At 36.8% G+C, this 15,669-nt stretch overlaps 1 protein-coding gene across 1 annotated transcript in view; it reads left to right on the top strand.

The window, feature by feature from the left end:
- Positions 1-15,669, top strand: part of SEL1L (sel-1 suppressor of lin-12-like (C. elegans)) — a 40,979-nt gene that overhangs the window by 14,352 nt on the left and 10,958 nt on the right. Inside the window, exons 4-17 of the mRNA XM_009319516.1 lie at positions 1,840-2,007; positions 2,555-2,660; positions 4,407-4,569; positions 6,410-6,463; positions 6,544-6,603; positions 7,231-7,312; positions 7,636-7,790; positions 8,575-8,631; positions 9,651-9,719; positions 11,025-11,102; positions 12,289-12,351; positions 13,164-13,251; positions 13,508-13,656; positions 14,202-14,367. Of these exons, the coding sequence (XP_009317791.1) occupies positions 1,840-2,007; positions 2,555-2,660; positions 4,407-4,569; positions 6,410-6,463; positions 6,544-6,603; positions 7,231-7,312; positions 7,636-7,790; positions 8,575-8,631; positions 9,651-9,719; positions 11,025-11,102; positions 12,289-12,351; positions 13,164-13,251; positions 13,508-13,656; positions 14,202-14,367 (1,458 nt within the window). The remainder of the gene's footprint in view (positions 1-1,839; positions 2,008-2,554; positions 2,661-4,406; positions 4,570-6,409; positions 6,464-6,543; positions 6,604-7,230; positions 7,313-7,635; positions 7,791-8,574; positions 8,632-9,650; positions 9,720-11,024; positions 11,103-12,288; positions 12,352-13,163; positions 13,252-13,507; positions 13,657-14,201; positions 14,368-15,669) is intronic.

Raw genomic sequence — 15,669 nt, 5'->3', positions numbered from 1 at the left:
TGCATTTGTTTTCCTATTTGGAGGAATCTTGCAGTAATGTAACCAATACTTACAAGTAATCTATATTTGGGTTTCTTGCAGCATAAAGTATGAAATGAGATGTAAGTAAATAAGGACAAAATATAATGATAAAATACCATATACTTTATTCAGACATAGTAAAACAGGTAAATTGCTACTTGCACACTTAGTTTGACAAAAAGTAATTAATTAAATTATTTGCCTCAGTTTGCATTTATCATTTTTTAAGTACATGATAAAATAACTGTGGTGAGCATTTTATCTTGTGATTGCATTGCTGTGTTGCTTTAGGGATTAGTATTTGTTACTATCTGAGGGGAAAACCAGCATTATGGTTGAATTTAGAATTAAAAAAAGGCAAGGGGGAGGACTGGGGCAGAGTAATTTCATAACTTCAGTGTACAGCTAACTCATGCAGAGCACTGTGTAAATGGTTCGTGTCCAATTGCTTTCAATACAGGAGGCAAGGTACTAAACAATACAAGTAAAACTTCAAGTTCTCAAGTAGTGTTAATACCCTGGTCACGGAGTTTGTTCAAATGACAGTGATAAGAGGTCCCATCAGTTGTAGTTATATGTACCCTTAGCATGAGTTTCTGCATTAGGCTGTGGCTAACGGATGTCTAAAATTATTCCGGGCTAATTGCATCTGGACACATTATTTTTGAAAGCAGTTTCTGAAAATAACACTTTTCCTTGTGTGTTATGGGATAATTAACTTGGAGTGCTGTGGTGGAACATCTGCCAAGGAATCAAATTATGGAGAGCAATTTGAACAGGCTGACTAATTCCGGAGACTTCCTTATGCTTCAAAAAGTCAACATGAAATTTTTAAATTAGTATGGTCTCTAGGCCTTACAATTATAGACCCTAGAAAAAAGAGCTAGCTTTCTCTATAACCACAAGAATTACAAACTTAACTTGAAAAAAACACTGTATAATTGACATTCTCAATTGCATGACTTCGCAAATGTCTTCAAAAGAAGCTGAACCCAACTGCTGGATTTAGCTTAGTGAAAACCCTTTATAAAAGGCTAACTGAAATAATTTCATTTTCAAAAAACAAAGATAATTCCTAGTCTTCATAGAAGATTGATTTTATTTAAAAATATTGCAATACTTGAATCAGTAACCTTTGAAGTTCTAGTGCATGAGAAATGATAAATCATGCTGTTCAAAGTAACTTTGAATGCAACTTAAATATATTGGCGAAGTGGTGTTTTCAATATCAGTATATGCAACAATAGAAAATGACTGGACTTGTAGTGATTTCATTTAAGTCTTTTCTTACAGTTGTATGTTCTAAGTGTACTCTTTGCTGATATTCAAGTACTTTCAGTATGACATTTGGTGATGTGAGTGGTTCTGTCATGATTACATCTAACCCTGGGGCTAAAATGAATACATGCACTGGAATGCACTTCAAGGGTAGTCTTTTGCATGAGGAAGGGAGTGCAAAGAAGAGAAAGTGAAAGGAAGGGCTGTTTATTTTGGTAGGCAATAAAAATGGAATCGAGACTTGCCTTCTCGAATCTAAACAAAAAAATTTTCTTTCAGCTTAGAACTAAGGAATATAAGGAACCACATACCTTCTGTTTCATTTCCTAATTAAAAATAAGAATAATTTTTTTTGAAGTGCTATTTAGAAAAATAATTGCTTTTTCAGGCTTCTGTAAATTAGAGATGTTACTGAAAACTTGATTAAATGCAGTTCATAGAAATTAAAACCAACCTAGGAGTGCTTTCCTATATGTAGTAGATGACTTTTATTTGTGGACTAAAGGAAAGCAATCTTAATTCCTGGGCTTGTATTTTTAGTTTTGACAGCTATTGGAGGCACTGCAGATGGTGAACCGTGCCACTTCCCCTTTTTGTTTATGGAGAAGGAGTATGCGGAGTGCACTGCGGATGGGAGGGAAGATGGCAGGCTTTGGTGTGCAACAACCTATGATTACAAGAAAGATCAAAAGTGGGGCTTCTGTGAAAGTAAGTAACCTGATGTCTTGTTCTTGTCCAAGGAATGCTTTAAGCTAGTGTTTTCAGTCCTCTTAAAATGCCCTTTATTTCAGGGTCTAGAAGTCCCTGTCATATATTAATGGCAACTTTATACTGTGATATACAAGTAATTATAAAGGCAGAGTTTTCATGATGGAAAAGATTATAATGCAAATGCCACTTCCGAAAGCTATTTGGGAAATCTTGTAGTGGAGGCATCTATAAAACTCTTGGTTTCTGAGGCTGTAGGAGTATAGGGGTTTGCCAGTGTTTCCCATTTCCTTGCACAGCTTGCTTTGGAGCAATGAAAAGAATACTTTAACAGCAAACTCATACATGAGAGACATGACATGAGAAGAAACTGTCTACCAAGGTATCCAACACCTCCTTTAGACAGCTTTTTGTATTCACTTGAGTTGTTTATTGGTCTTCAGAAACATATTTCTGGCTGTATTTTCCCTTTAGAACCAATAGGAATTTTGAGAGAATAGTCTTGAGCTGTGTAATTGGAGCTCTTAATGTACTCTTCTTTTTTTAGCTGAAGAGCAGTCTAATAAGAGAAGGCAGATGCAAGAAGCTGAGGATGTTTATCAGACTGGGATGAAAATCCTTAATGAAAGCAGTAAAAAGGCTCAGAAGAAAGAGTAAGTCTACCTCTTCCACCCCCACAAGAGAAGGGTGAAATGGCTGGTCACTGGCTTAACTGAAAAGTAACTTTAATGAGTTGCCCTGGGACTTTGCAATTTATTGGACTTAGCATCAAACTATGCAGTGATAGTGCTGAAAATAAATAGTAATTTCAGGATATTTGGAAAAACAAATTTACACCTTCTTTCCTCTAAATCCACTAAAAATTGTAGAAGATTAATTTCTGAAGAGTGGATATCATCGAAACATTGACTTAATGCAAGATGGTGCTGCAGTTCTCTAGCTACCATTTATATGTGGCAACTGCCCAGAAAAAAACTGAGAATGTGATACAAGATAATTGTCCTTTCTCAAATGTTTCTTACAGTCTGGTTCTCATTCTGCTTCAAAGATCAAGTGGGAAGAACCAGCACTTCTTGTCCTGCTCTGCTTTTGTTCTCGCTTTCTGATATTTTCAGTCACCATAAAAATAATATTAAACTTAATCTCAGCGATTTGTTAAAACTCTAATAATAAACATTGTATGAGAGAAAAGGGTAATGCTTGTAGATGAAACAAAAAAAAGAAATGTGTGTTGTGTTCATTCTCGTCTGTTTACTTTCTACTCTATATATCCAATTACTGATGAAATAGTTGTCAGCTTACCACTATAATTAAGAATAGCTATGTTAATTTAAACTCCCTGGTACTCATGTTGACAACTTCATCAGTAAGTGGTGACTTCAGGCTGCTGATTATTATGTGAGCACTACTACCGTGTTAAATTTCCTTGTGGAGATAAGGGAGCGTATTTCTACTTTATGTATCAGGGAAACTGAAGCACAGCTAGAGGTTGTCCACTGCACCTTGGCAAAGACAAAGGGAGACAGTATCTGTTAGACTCTGACTAGCATTCTTTTGTATAAAATAGTGTAGGAACTGTAAAACAATGTTAGAACTTAGTTCTCTTGAACACCTTACACTTTCTTAGAAGATGACATTATGTGAGGAACCAGGTGTGCCTCAGCCTGTCCTAAAGAAAGAAAAATCTGAGAATAGAAAGGAGGAGAGGTAAAGAAAAATCTTGGAATGCTATCAAAAGTCCTATGAGGCATCAAGCTGAAGCATGCTTGACAGTACTGTGTTATGATGTTTAAGGTTACAGTTTTTTAAATTGCTGTGAAACCAGCTGCTGTGAAATTACTCAGGAGGACTACTGTAAGTTCTGAGGCTGAAATAGAAAGGGGAGTTTCCAGAGAACTTTCTCATTGTTAGCATGACTGTTTCATCACAAAATTGATCATGTATGCAGTTGTATTGGACCCAACACTTAGTGTGTTCATTGGAATGATTTTGTACTAAACAAATCAAAGACTCCATAGTCTTTCAGGCTTCTTTTTTCTATCATGATCTGTGAAGCTGTCAGAGTAATGGTCCTACTAGATACCTAGTACAGGACTTAAAATTGTTGTTATAAAAATGTGATCGTTTGACCTTAAACTTCTCTTATATCTTATGGGGAGGAAATACATAGTGCTTTGCATATGGAGTAGAGTGAATATTAAAATCCAGTTTGTTCATTAGCTAAATCAATCATTGTGTAGATTGACAATTCAGAGCTGGAACAAATAACTGTAGGTAGATGCATTTGTAGAAAATAGAGGCTAAAACAGAGGAACAAAACACCTCCCCGGAATCTTCAGGTTTATGAATGGAATCTGCTTCTTTGCCTTAAGGTGACTAAGAAATTGTTTTCTTTTAAGAGCGTATCAATATCTTCTGAAAGCAGCTGACATGAATCATACCAAGGCAATGGAGAAAGTGTCTTATGCTTTGTTGTTTGGGGATTACCTGAAGCAGAACATCCAGTCATCAAAGGAACTATTTGAAAAACTAACAGAAGAAGGTTCTCCTAAAGGACAAATGGTATGTATGTCCTTAGATTCTACATAATTTATAAACCTATAAAAACTTGTTTTATAGGTTGTACGTATTCTAAGGTGGTTTAATAGATTGTTCTTGCATCCAGAATAGAATGAGAACAGTAAGTGCTATCTGTTGCCTGGTTGAAGACAGCAGGCGGAGTGCTGCTTTTTTAAATTGTTTGAAAACTTGATGTAAAACGTTCGGTTCAGGCTCTGATTCAGGAAATGTATTTTATTAATGCTTGCCTAAGCATTTCCTAATCCTGACTACTCATTGCCTTTACCTTTTTAAATTTTACCAATGCCTTGCTTTGGTTCAAAGATTGTCCCCCAAATGCTTCTGCTTTACCTGGCTTCTGCATGCTGCTAGCATTACTGAGGGTGCAGTAACAAATGGCACCTGCACCCTCAGGGTAAACACATGGAAACGGGTCTTTGAGTTTAAAAAAACAGCGTTAAACTACCAGTGATATAGTATGGTGGTGGTCTTTTCATTTAATTTCTGATCTGTTGTATGACCGGCTAGGTTGGATATGTAAGTCAAAAAACGGATAGATACGGGTGACTCCAGCCAACAAATCTTCTCTGAAACTCTGTTACTTTTTTCTTGTGGTTTGTGTGGGATGTTGTGGCTTTTCATTTGCAGTATTATCTTTGAGATAGGTACATACACACACAAGTTTATAATCTAGGAAGTTATAAACTCCTAGGAATCTTGAAAGCTGTTTAGTGGAATGGGACTCACTTTGTCCATGTTCAGAATTGTTCATATGTAATTGTTCACATTTAACGTCATAAAATGTGGGTGTTATCAATTTTAATGTCTCAATATCTGCATATACTTATTGTCTAGTTCTCTCGTGTTTTGGAAGTGTCAGCTTCTTTAGGAATTATCTAGTTTCCTTTAGCTCTTTGGCTACCAACTCTCCTGCTGTTCCCTGTTGAATGTTGGAGTGCTGATTTACCATAGAAAGCAGGAACATGTTTTCTCTAGCGACTTTATATCTCAATGAAGATCTTGACTTTTATTGGTCTATAATTCAATACTGTCTGTGTGAGGTGATTTTTGTGTGTGTGTGCTTTCAGAATTGCCTAGAATAGTCTTAGCACACCGCTGAATATGACACCTTTTTATTTATTTTTTTATATATATATATATATACACACACATATATATACATATACTCTGTTATCTTCTGTGCTGGCTCTCCTCTGAGCCACACAGCTGTAACAGGTGTTACAGACAGAGCAGTAATTATGTAAATTTTAAGAACAAAAATAACTTTCGAAAAAACCTCAGCCAAACAGCTCTGTGCATAGTCATAAATGCAACTAACCCATGGCAGAACAGATGCAAAATAGTAAATTCATAGGATCTGTTAGACAGTAAATCAAACAGTAAGACTCTTCTAGAGAACGTCATGTTTCATGTATGTTTGCACTGGTGTATGAGACAAATAGGATACATGAATAACCTGACAGATATTGCTCATCTTCACTTGAGGGTCTTTAAACTGGGATATGTTTACTGTTCAGGACCTTTGGATCTACATTGGGCATTCAGGGAGGTAGTAGTTTCTTCCTTGCGCTCAATCCACTAGACTGAATTCTGGTGAGATGTATTTATGTTAGCGCCCTAGGCAACTGAATAATTTAGAAACATCATACTTTAAAAGGGGCGGGGGAGGGCCTAGATATAGGAGGTAGCAAAGTGAAGGTAGAGCTTGGCATATTCTCTGCAGCTTTGAATTGTTGTTTGACTTCTTTATACTTATGTATTCCAGGAAAACTGATCTTGGATTTTTCAAAGGATGTGCTGACAAACTTTATTTTATTTCTAGGCTCTTGGATTTCTATATGCATCTGGTCTAGGAGTCAATTCTAGTCAAGCTAAGGTAACTTAGAAATCTTCAGTGTGTGCTCCTATATCTTATCTTGGAGGCAGATGTTAAATAACCAATGATTTTGTTTTAAGGCCCTGGTGTATTACACTTTTGGAGCTTTAGGAGGAAATCTAATCGCCCATATGATCTTGGTAAGTAAGATAGTTAATAACTTTATACATGCAAGAACTTTTTTGTACTCTTAAATTTTTAATGTAAGATTTGCATTCATTTGAATACACTGTCCAAATATTACATCATCAGGCATGCATTGGGTGGGCAACAGTATCTTCCCCGTTATTCCTTGTTAACTTAAGGAAAAGTCTGCTCATTTTAAGCTGTATACCACTATGAATTTAGATGGACCATGTTTACATCTCTTGACTTAAAGCAGAAGTGTCAGACTTAATTTTTATAGGCTAATGAGAACTGTGAAAGCCAGAGATCTGTACAGAAGATGCCGCTTTAATCAGTATTGTGAGATTTAAGACAAATAAAGTGCAACGTGTGTAAGTAAAAGGCTTTAGGTTTTCACCCATAAGTATCACTCTGCTTACTTGCTTTTTCCTGAGTAATATCTGAAGTATATTGGCTACGCTTAACCTTTAATGGTATCAGTCAGTTGCTACTAATGCAGGCACAATGGACTTGTGGCCTTTGTTTTGCCCATTGTCTTGTCAAATCTTGCTCAAGTAATGCGGGAAAAAAAGTTTGTAACCTGGCAAGCGGTATGTTGTCAAATAACCAATAGTCCCATATTTTTGTATTTTCCTTTCTAGGGTTACCGGTACTGGGCTGGGATAGGAGTCCTTCAAAGTTGTGAATCTGCTCTCACTCACTACCGACTTGTAGCTAATCACGGTAAAAAGCTTTTACTAGGCTAATGTTCTTGACTTTCTGTGTATTTCTATATCATTCACCTAGAAGATACTGGAAGTACTATCAACACTAATAGTATAAAAATAGAGAATCCTTGCTATTAAATAAGTTACCTGTTTGGCTCTGAATCATGATATGCTGTTTTTATCTCTATCTATTGAAATGTCTTTAATTCTTAGAGTGTCAAAGTAATTCATTCTCTCTGAGTAACAGTTTGAAGCTCTGTAGAGATCTGTTTTTACTAAGTTGCAGTGTAATATTTGTATTGGACAAAACTGTCTGAAAATTTCTTACCTGTTTTCCAGTTGCTAGTGACATTTCTTTGACTGGTGGCACAGTGGTTCAGCGAATTCGCTTAGCAGATGAAGTAGAAAATCCAGGAATGGCAAGTGGGATGCTAGAAGAAGACTTGATTCAGTATTATCAGTTTTTAGCAGAGAAAGGAGATGTACAAGCACAGGTAAGATTAAGTTCACCTGATGGCATGCAGAGGTTTTCCAGAATTACAGGATCAGCTTTATGAAATGTGGAAAGACGTTGGAGCTTTAGTTTTCTTTTCCTCCTAAATCAACGTGGTTGCTATTTCCTGATTAGCTTCTATGAGAAGAGGATTATATTTTAGTGTGTTTAAGGTAGAACTTGAACAGAAAATGCAAATTTTTGTAGAAAATAAGTCCAAAACATTACAACTTTAGTATCTTAGGAAGGAGGATCTTTGCTTGCACTGGAACCAGCCAGAGTAGTTTAAGGATAGCTTTAGATGTTGTGGAGGAAGCCTTGATCAAAAGAACTGGCCCTGACAAGGGACCTCAGTTTCTCGCTGCTTCTGCTCTTACATGACTTCTGCATGCTGCAGGCTGGACCTCTTCTACACACAATGCGGGAGGGGAGGACACTAATATAGGCAAACTGTCACAATTCAACTTGGTCATATATGGCTTAAGAATTAGGTAGGCAGAATTTAAATGAACAATTATTATTTTGTATCTAGGACAGTCATGTCACTTTTATCTAGGATAAATTTCTGCTTAGGCTAATGTGAAAAAATAGGACTGTACTGTAGTTACTGAAGCTAATCTGTGCCTTCAGACTTTGTGGCATCTTTAACTCTGATATGGTCTGTCTTCATGCATGTAATTAGGTCTGTCTTTGTGCATGTAATTAGCTCACTGGTATCTGTATTACTAGAAAAAGAAAGTCCCTATGGAAAAGTGACTTATTTGCAATGTAAAATTTATTTTTAGGTTGGCCTTGGACAGTTGCACTTGCACGGAGGAAGAGGAGTAGAGCAAAATCATCAGGTACCCTTTCTGTATATCTCTGATGCATACTGTACTTGGTGGAGCGGAAGAAAATATAGCTGAGACCACAGTGAAGCAAAAGTGTTTAAGTACCACCATAAAGTATTCAATGACTTCAGTAGTCTTGTTCAATAAAACTGAATTAATTCAATAAAACTTGATCTTTATGTGACTAGTACATGGAGCTGATTTTCTTACACAGTTAGTTTAAGACTAATCATCTTAGAAATGAGGTCAAAAACAACGACCAGGTTTTCATTAAGTAGTACTTGAAACTGGCTGAGCTTTTGTACCTGTAGTAGAGTCTTCATGACGCACTGTGCGTGCATTGGTGATCATAGCCTAGTTTGTGCCTTGCAAAAATATTTTGCTTCTGTAGACAAAACAGACAACAAAAACAGTGCAGCTTTCAATACTAAGGATATTAAGTGTGCATAGAAAACAGAAATTCTGCTGATGTAAGCCAACCTAGCTACTGCTTATAGAAGTTAAAATAGCTAACCTGTTCTTAAAGTATGCTTTGAAAAAACAGAGCTGAGGATGCACAGTCCTGAGGATTATTTCAGACTCGGCTACCAACCAGAAATTATTTAATCATCATCACATTTAAAATACCTTAAAATGACTGCTCTGTAAGGGTTCAGAGATGATACCGAGTGGTCAGAATAAGTATAACCAAGCTCTGTGTAAAACTGGAATAGGAACTGGCAGATCTCCCCTTCTAAACAGGGCTTGGAGGTACAATAAGGAAGTAAGATTTACCTGTGTAGCTTATGCATAGTAGCAGTTGTAGTTTTTTTTTTTCCTCTGCTTTTTGCAATACACTGAGAGGGATTGCTACTCAATATTCCGACTGTAAGTGGGGAACCCCGTTACATATATTAAATTAGGTGGGATTGATAACTCTTATCCCCAGAAGAACCTGGTAACTTGGCAAACAACCTACTCACCTCTGCTCCATTTGCAAGGTACTCAAATCATAGTCATGGTTGCTAAAATACTTGTTTTCTTCCCTGCAGCGAGCATTTGAGTACTTCAATCAAGCAGCTAATGCTGGCAATTCACATGCCATGGCTTTTCTAGGAAAGGTAAGATATGAACACTCCCAAAAGTAAGCAAATTGACTGCCTTTCAATGAAAAATAACAAATACTTCCTACTTTCTGATATCAGGCAGTATAAAACTTGAATGCTGGAATCTAAGTACTTCTGTTTTGCTACTGTTTTGAATTGTCCTGCAAGATTTGAGTGTCGTAGTCTATTATGTCTAGTCTAAATTTTCTACTTGCTCCTTCACTTTAGGAACTTCTGTTTTTTTTCTAAATAGTGCTTGAACTAGATTTTTTAAAAAATTAAATAGTTAAATACCTAAATGTCCTCTTTCTGTGGTGGAGTTCAAAACTCAGAGTAGGCCACTATGCTCTTCTATACAGCGTGTGGGGAAAAGCTAGGCTTCTCAAAATTTTGCCTAGTGGGAAATACTAAGTTCAGGAAGAAAAGGGGAAAGACATCCGTGTTCTTATTCTGTGTAGAGAACTGAGGCATCTGAGTCAGAGTTGCCAATAGGTCTGCATCTACTCTGAACCAAAGCCTGAGTCTATCTGCAAGGTGGGCCGTTGTATGAGTTTTCTCAGATTTAAGTCCTTTTTTAATCTAAAGCATGATTGACAAGCTGCTATTGGTGATGTTAATGTGTTACTGCTTAGAAAGGTATTTAGGTCACTTGCCTGAGATCTGTGTTGCAGACTACCTTCACTCTGTGAGGAGCTAAATCCTTATTACTCCATTTGAGTACCCTCTAAGGTTAGGCTGCAATAAGCAGCAGCTGTAGCTCATCTTTTTCAGGCTGTCACTGCAGTAGAGGATGCAAAATTCATGTCCTTAGAGCATGAAAAAAATAGCATAATGTGCTAGTCAAGGCACCTGACAGGAGAAATAGCAGGTTCCTGCTTTCTCTACTGCTTGAGTGTTTTCTATATAATAAATGCTGAAATGAACAGGGTTTAGTAACCAATTTTTGCTCTGTTTTCAAGAAGTATTTTAACTGCCAATATAGTTTGACTTCCACTAGTCGCACAAGGCTTGCCTGATTACGTGTTCTTCACTGCACATTGGTAGAACTCAAAAATGAAGGGTGTTTTTATGAAAACTTTCTAATTTTATGGGCAGTTCATTCTCCACTAGAAAGTTAAACCCTCTGAATCTGAATTTTACAGCATAGAGATGTGTTTTCTGCTTCGGGGCAAGTTCTTTAATGATTATTCAGTAATGCAATAGTCAGAATAGTCTAATAGTACCATAGACTCCCTCTCATATGCAAAGTGAAGATGCTTCATGATCTCCATGCTAAACTGACTTCTTCAGCTGTTTTTCAATAATGCCTTTCTCCTTCAGATGTACTCAGAAGGAAGTGATGTTGTACCTCAGAGCAATGAAACAGCTCTTCAGTATTTCAAGAAAGCTGCTGATATGGTATGATTATCTGTAAGCTAGAAATACCGCATATGCACTAAAAAGTTGATTAGCTCGGAAATGCTGGAAATGCTTCTTTTTGTGCACTTCCATGTGCATACACCTACTCCCAACTTCTGTCCCAGATTAGCCCATAATTAAATCCTGCTTGTGTAAGATGTTGGAAACTGCCTCCAGTTCTGGTCGTGGTGCTCCATGAAGCTGTGTTCAACAGAAGGAGTCTAACTCTCATGAATGATGGCATCAGTATGAAATACTGTCCACCTAAATAGCCTGCAATTCTGTTAAGTGTTAATTTTCATTAATCCGAAGTTGTCTTGTCACAGAAATCTACAGTGCACTGATACTATGTTATTTTGGTTCTGTTTTGTGGTCAGTGAATAGATAATGGTTTTGGGTTTACACCTCTCATCTCATTGGAATGTTTGTTTTTTGGCTGTTAATCCCTTGTGTCTGTCTTTGACCTATCCCTTATGGTAGCATTTGTACCATTAAAGCATGAATAGTCCTCCAGGAAAGATGTTTAGCATGTGAAACACAGCAGATGAAGTTTTGAAGGGACTGTTGTAGGATAACTGTCTTCATGGTTCTTGCATTCCACAATTAGATTGCTGTTCTAAACCTCTATCCTAGAGTAAGGATCTCTCAACTTGCTCATTTCCTACATTCACTGAAGGTTTCCAATGTGCCTCGCTGCCTGTCCTGGCATTGAAGGAACACTATAATGCATACTTTTGCGGGCACAGTGGTCAGTAATGCAGCCCACAGGACAGCCACCAATCTGCCCTTAAATTAAGACAGATTCTCAGAGTTCCTGTAGTTGTTTTGGGAACTTCTGTAGGATCCAGAACATCTCCAACTTGGAAAAACTAAAGATGAATAAGCTATTAATGCCCCACCTTTCTATGGGTGTGGGTTCTAAATCTCATGTGACACTGAAAGTGCACAGTAGATTGTCAAAACTAGTGTTGAAAGCTTTTTTCCTGTTAATCACCTGTGTAGTTACTGAACAAAAGTAACCAAAGATGCATTTTCTCCCTAAATAACTATTACTTACTAGGAGCAAAGTTACGAAGCAAATTTGTCTTAAGCACTATTTGTTTTAGTGATGTTAGACATACTAAATCTGAAAGACATAGCTGCAGGTTTTGCCTTTCTTTGCAGAATTGTTTTCTTGTGTTTTCAGGGTAATCCAGTTGGACAGAGTGGATTAGGAATGGCTTACCTTTACGGAAGAGGTGTTCCAGTGGTAAGCTTTTGACAGTCGTCTTTGTAATCATAGGTGATTGTGTAACTTGTTGTCAACAAAGTTCTTTTCTCTGGAGGGAAGTACTGTAGAAGACTTAATTGTGAAGATTTCTGTTACACTGAAAACTCCATGAGGAAATATGTAATATAAAAAAAACCCTCACTGTGGAGTTAGCAGCTGTGAAACATGCTGAGTTCTCTCCAAGTTTGAAAATGTTGCTGAAGCTATTAGAAATGCATAGCAGTGTGTATTTTTGGTAGGAGTTTTGAACTTGGCTTTAATTTTCTTGTGAAATAAAACAAATCCTAACTGTCCCCATTTTGTGTATCTTGTGAGAGTGGAGGAACGCTTTGAAACTTTTAATTAGTGGAACACACCGAAGCTTCTAATTAGTTCATTTGCCTTGTTGCTTTTCCCACAAGAAGGTTTCTTGTCAAATGTTTTAGCTATGTTTAGCTATGCAAACAGATATTCAAAGGTTGAATTAGCCCAAAGTTGAGGAAATAAGTTAAATAATTGTTCTAGAAACATAACAGGGCACCTGTTCAGTTAAGCATAACTATTCATAGCAATGCTATACATGGATGCCAGCTTTGAGAGAGCTACAAATCTAAGACACGCTAATATCATTGTAGGCTATTTCATTTTTTGTTTCCAAACTTTGACCGGGTGAATATTTTCACACTAGAACATCTCGCTGTAATTTTTCTATAGATATGTCCAAGCACTTACACATGCACGCATATTTTCTTTCTTTACTTAAATTGTGGTGTATTGCAAGGCTCTAATGACTGGACCAAATCTTCCTGCAGAACTATGAGCTAGCACTGAAATATTTCCAGAAGGCTGCAGAACAGGGATGGGTTGATGGACAACTTCAACTAGGTTCCATGTATTACAGTAAGTGTCATCAAAATGATGGTTTGCTGGGTCTAAGCATCTGCCCTTTCAGTAATTGTTCACTAGGTGGCATTAGAAGCGTAGATATACTGCATGTAGAGTGGTCTTATTGCACTGAATTTATATTCATTCTGGTTTTTTCTAACACTTTCATAACGTTTTTCTTTAATAATTTTAAAGAGTAAATACATACTGTATTTCATACAACATTCCTTTTAAAGAGGAATGAATAGCAATGACTTATTCTTTCTTTTAGATGGCATTGGAGTCAAGAGAGACTATAAACAAGCTTTAAAATATTTTAACTTGGCCTCCCAGGGTGGCCACATTCTGGCTTTTTATAATCTGGCTCAGATGCATGCTACTGGCACTGGAGTGATGCGATCCTGTCATACTGCTGTTGAGGTAAGGTCATCTATTTACAAAGGTCAAATAATACTGACTTGCAAAAGGTTGGATATAACCATGTCAGCTTACATAGGAAATCTGTCTTAGCTAAAATCCACTGGTGACTGCAGAGGCAAGGCTATCGAAAGGAAAAGTGATATGTTACCAAACTCCTTTGTATCTCATGAGAAAAATCTTTATTTTTTTTATGTTGATATGGCAAGTTTGTATCTGCTTTATTCACTTTGAAGAAAATCAAAAGAATGTAATACAAAGCAAACATCAGTATTTTTGTAAGTACTGCATTCTTCATTTAGACATGGGTTTAAGTGTAGTAAAAAAGCTGATACTAAGAATAATTCTGAGTAAGCATCTTGGCATGTATTTTCTTAGTAACCTGTATCTTAAAGTAAGCCTGTCTTAAGCAGTGAGTTCGTCTATCAAGTTTTTCCTGTGAAATGTAAATATTTTTAACAGGCATTTGAATGTTTACCTCTTGCAAAACCTAAATTTCTGAAGTTCTTGTTAACCAGTCTTCTCCCTCTTTTTTTTTTCATCTGTAGTTGTTTAAGAATGTATGCGAACGGGGGCGTTGGTCTGAAAGACTGATGACTGCCTACAACAGCTATAAAGATGGTGATTCAAATTCTGCTGTGGTTCAATATCTTCTTCTGGCAGAACAAGGCTATGAAGTTGCACAAAGCAATGCTGCTTTCATACTTGATCAGAGTAAGGACCTGAATTTGTACTGAAAGTTTTTTTTGGCGTTGGCCTGCAGTAGCCCATTTAGTAGAACGCTAGAGGTAAAATTACATAGCTCTTGTTCAGTTAGAACTTCAATGAGAAACTTGTCCTCTTTGCTTTCCAGTGTGAAGAGCAGGAGTCAGTTTTAATTTTCACCTCTAAGGATAGCTCTCTGGCCTAAAAGTTAGAGCACTTAAATTCTGACTTAGGGGATTTAAAAAATGGGATAGGGAGAGAATGCTTTAGAAACTTCTACAGTGCTGAAAATTTTTTTCCCTGGACTTCCTAAACACAGCCTTAACATTTTATTTTGAAATCAATAAAGTGTAGGAATTGCATTAGTCTTACCTCTGGCCTTTACTATGTGTACAAGCTTCAGTTTCCTTTGTTCTTTACCTTGTAATGTCTTTTCTCAGCACTTTTTTTCAGGTTTGTTTGTAACTTTATTTGCACTACTCTTGAAGCAGGGATGAAGAGCTGGGCAGTTGGTTGTGTTAGATTTGAAAAAACTTGTCCCGGGTCTCTTAGTGCAACTAGATGGCTAGAAGTTGGATTTCTTAGAGTTTGAGGTCATAGGGAAACAATGGAAGTACAAGTGACAAATCTTTCTAGACTACAAACCCCCAGTATTTTAAACTTTCTGGATCTTAAATCCAGAAATCTAAATGTCTTATTACAAGCTTTAGGGCTTTGTATCTTACTATTAAAATCAGCTATTGGTGGCTGATAGGCTAATCTACATCTTAATTTCCGGTTAATGTTTTTCAAAGGTGCCTTAGTGACTCATCTTTAGATAAGCTACAGCAATGACAGTCTTGGCTGGGAGTGGATTCTTGCAAAGAAACAGCATCTTTCCCTGTGTTAATATTCTGATTGTCATTACTCAGATCTATCTGCATCTCGACTGGAGATGAATTGAAAATTATTTTATACACTTTGTACAGAAAATCTGTATGTCAACTGTGAGATAGTATAGCTGAAACCATACTTATACTAGAAGTGAAAAAAGTTATAAATCCTTTGAACTGTCTGAATTCTGATACTTCAGCAACCTTCAATTTATGACATGGACAAGTAAAATAACTTCTGAAGTAGCTGTAGCACTGCTGTGTAAAATATGCAGTCTCTGGCTGATTAATGAGTTTAAGTCTTCATTTTACTTGACTAGTCTTGTTTTTTTGATGGTCAAACTATAATAGCTTATACTTTAGCCTTGTATTTGAGTGCCCCTTTGTCAGAGCCTGAATTGTGTGCTCTTAAGACTTGCATCTTCTGGCATTCCTCAAG

This window comes from Pygoscelis adeliae, unplaced genomic scaffold, assembly GCF_000699105.1.
Source record: "Pygoscelis adeliae isolate BGI_AS28 unplaced genomic scaffold, ASM69910v1 Scaffold71, whole genome shotgun sequence".
Lineage (NCBI taxonomy): Eukaryota > Metazoa > Chordata > Aves > Sphenisciformes > Spheniscidae > Pygoscelis > Pygoscelis adeliae.
Note: the sequence above shows the minus strand (reverse complement) of the source record. Positions and strands in the feature narration are given on the sequence as shown.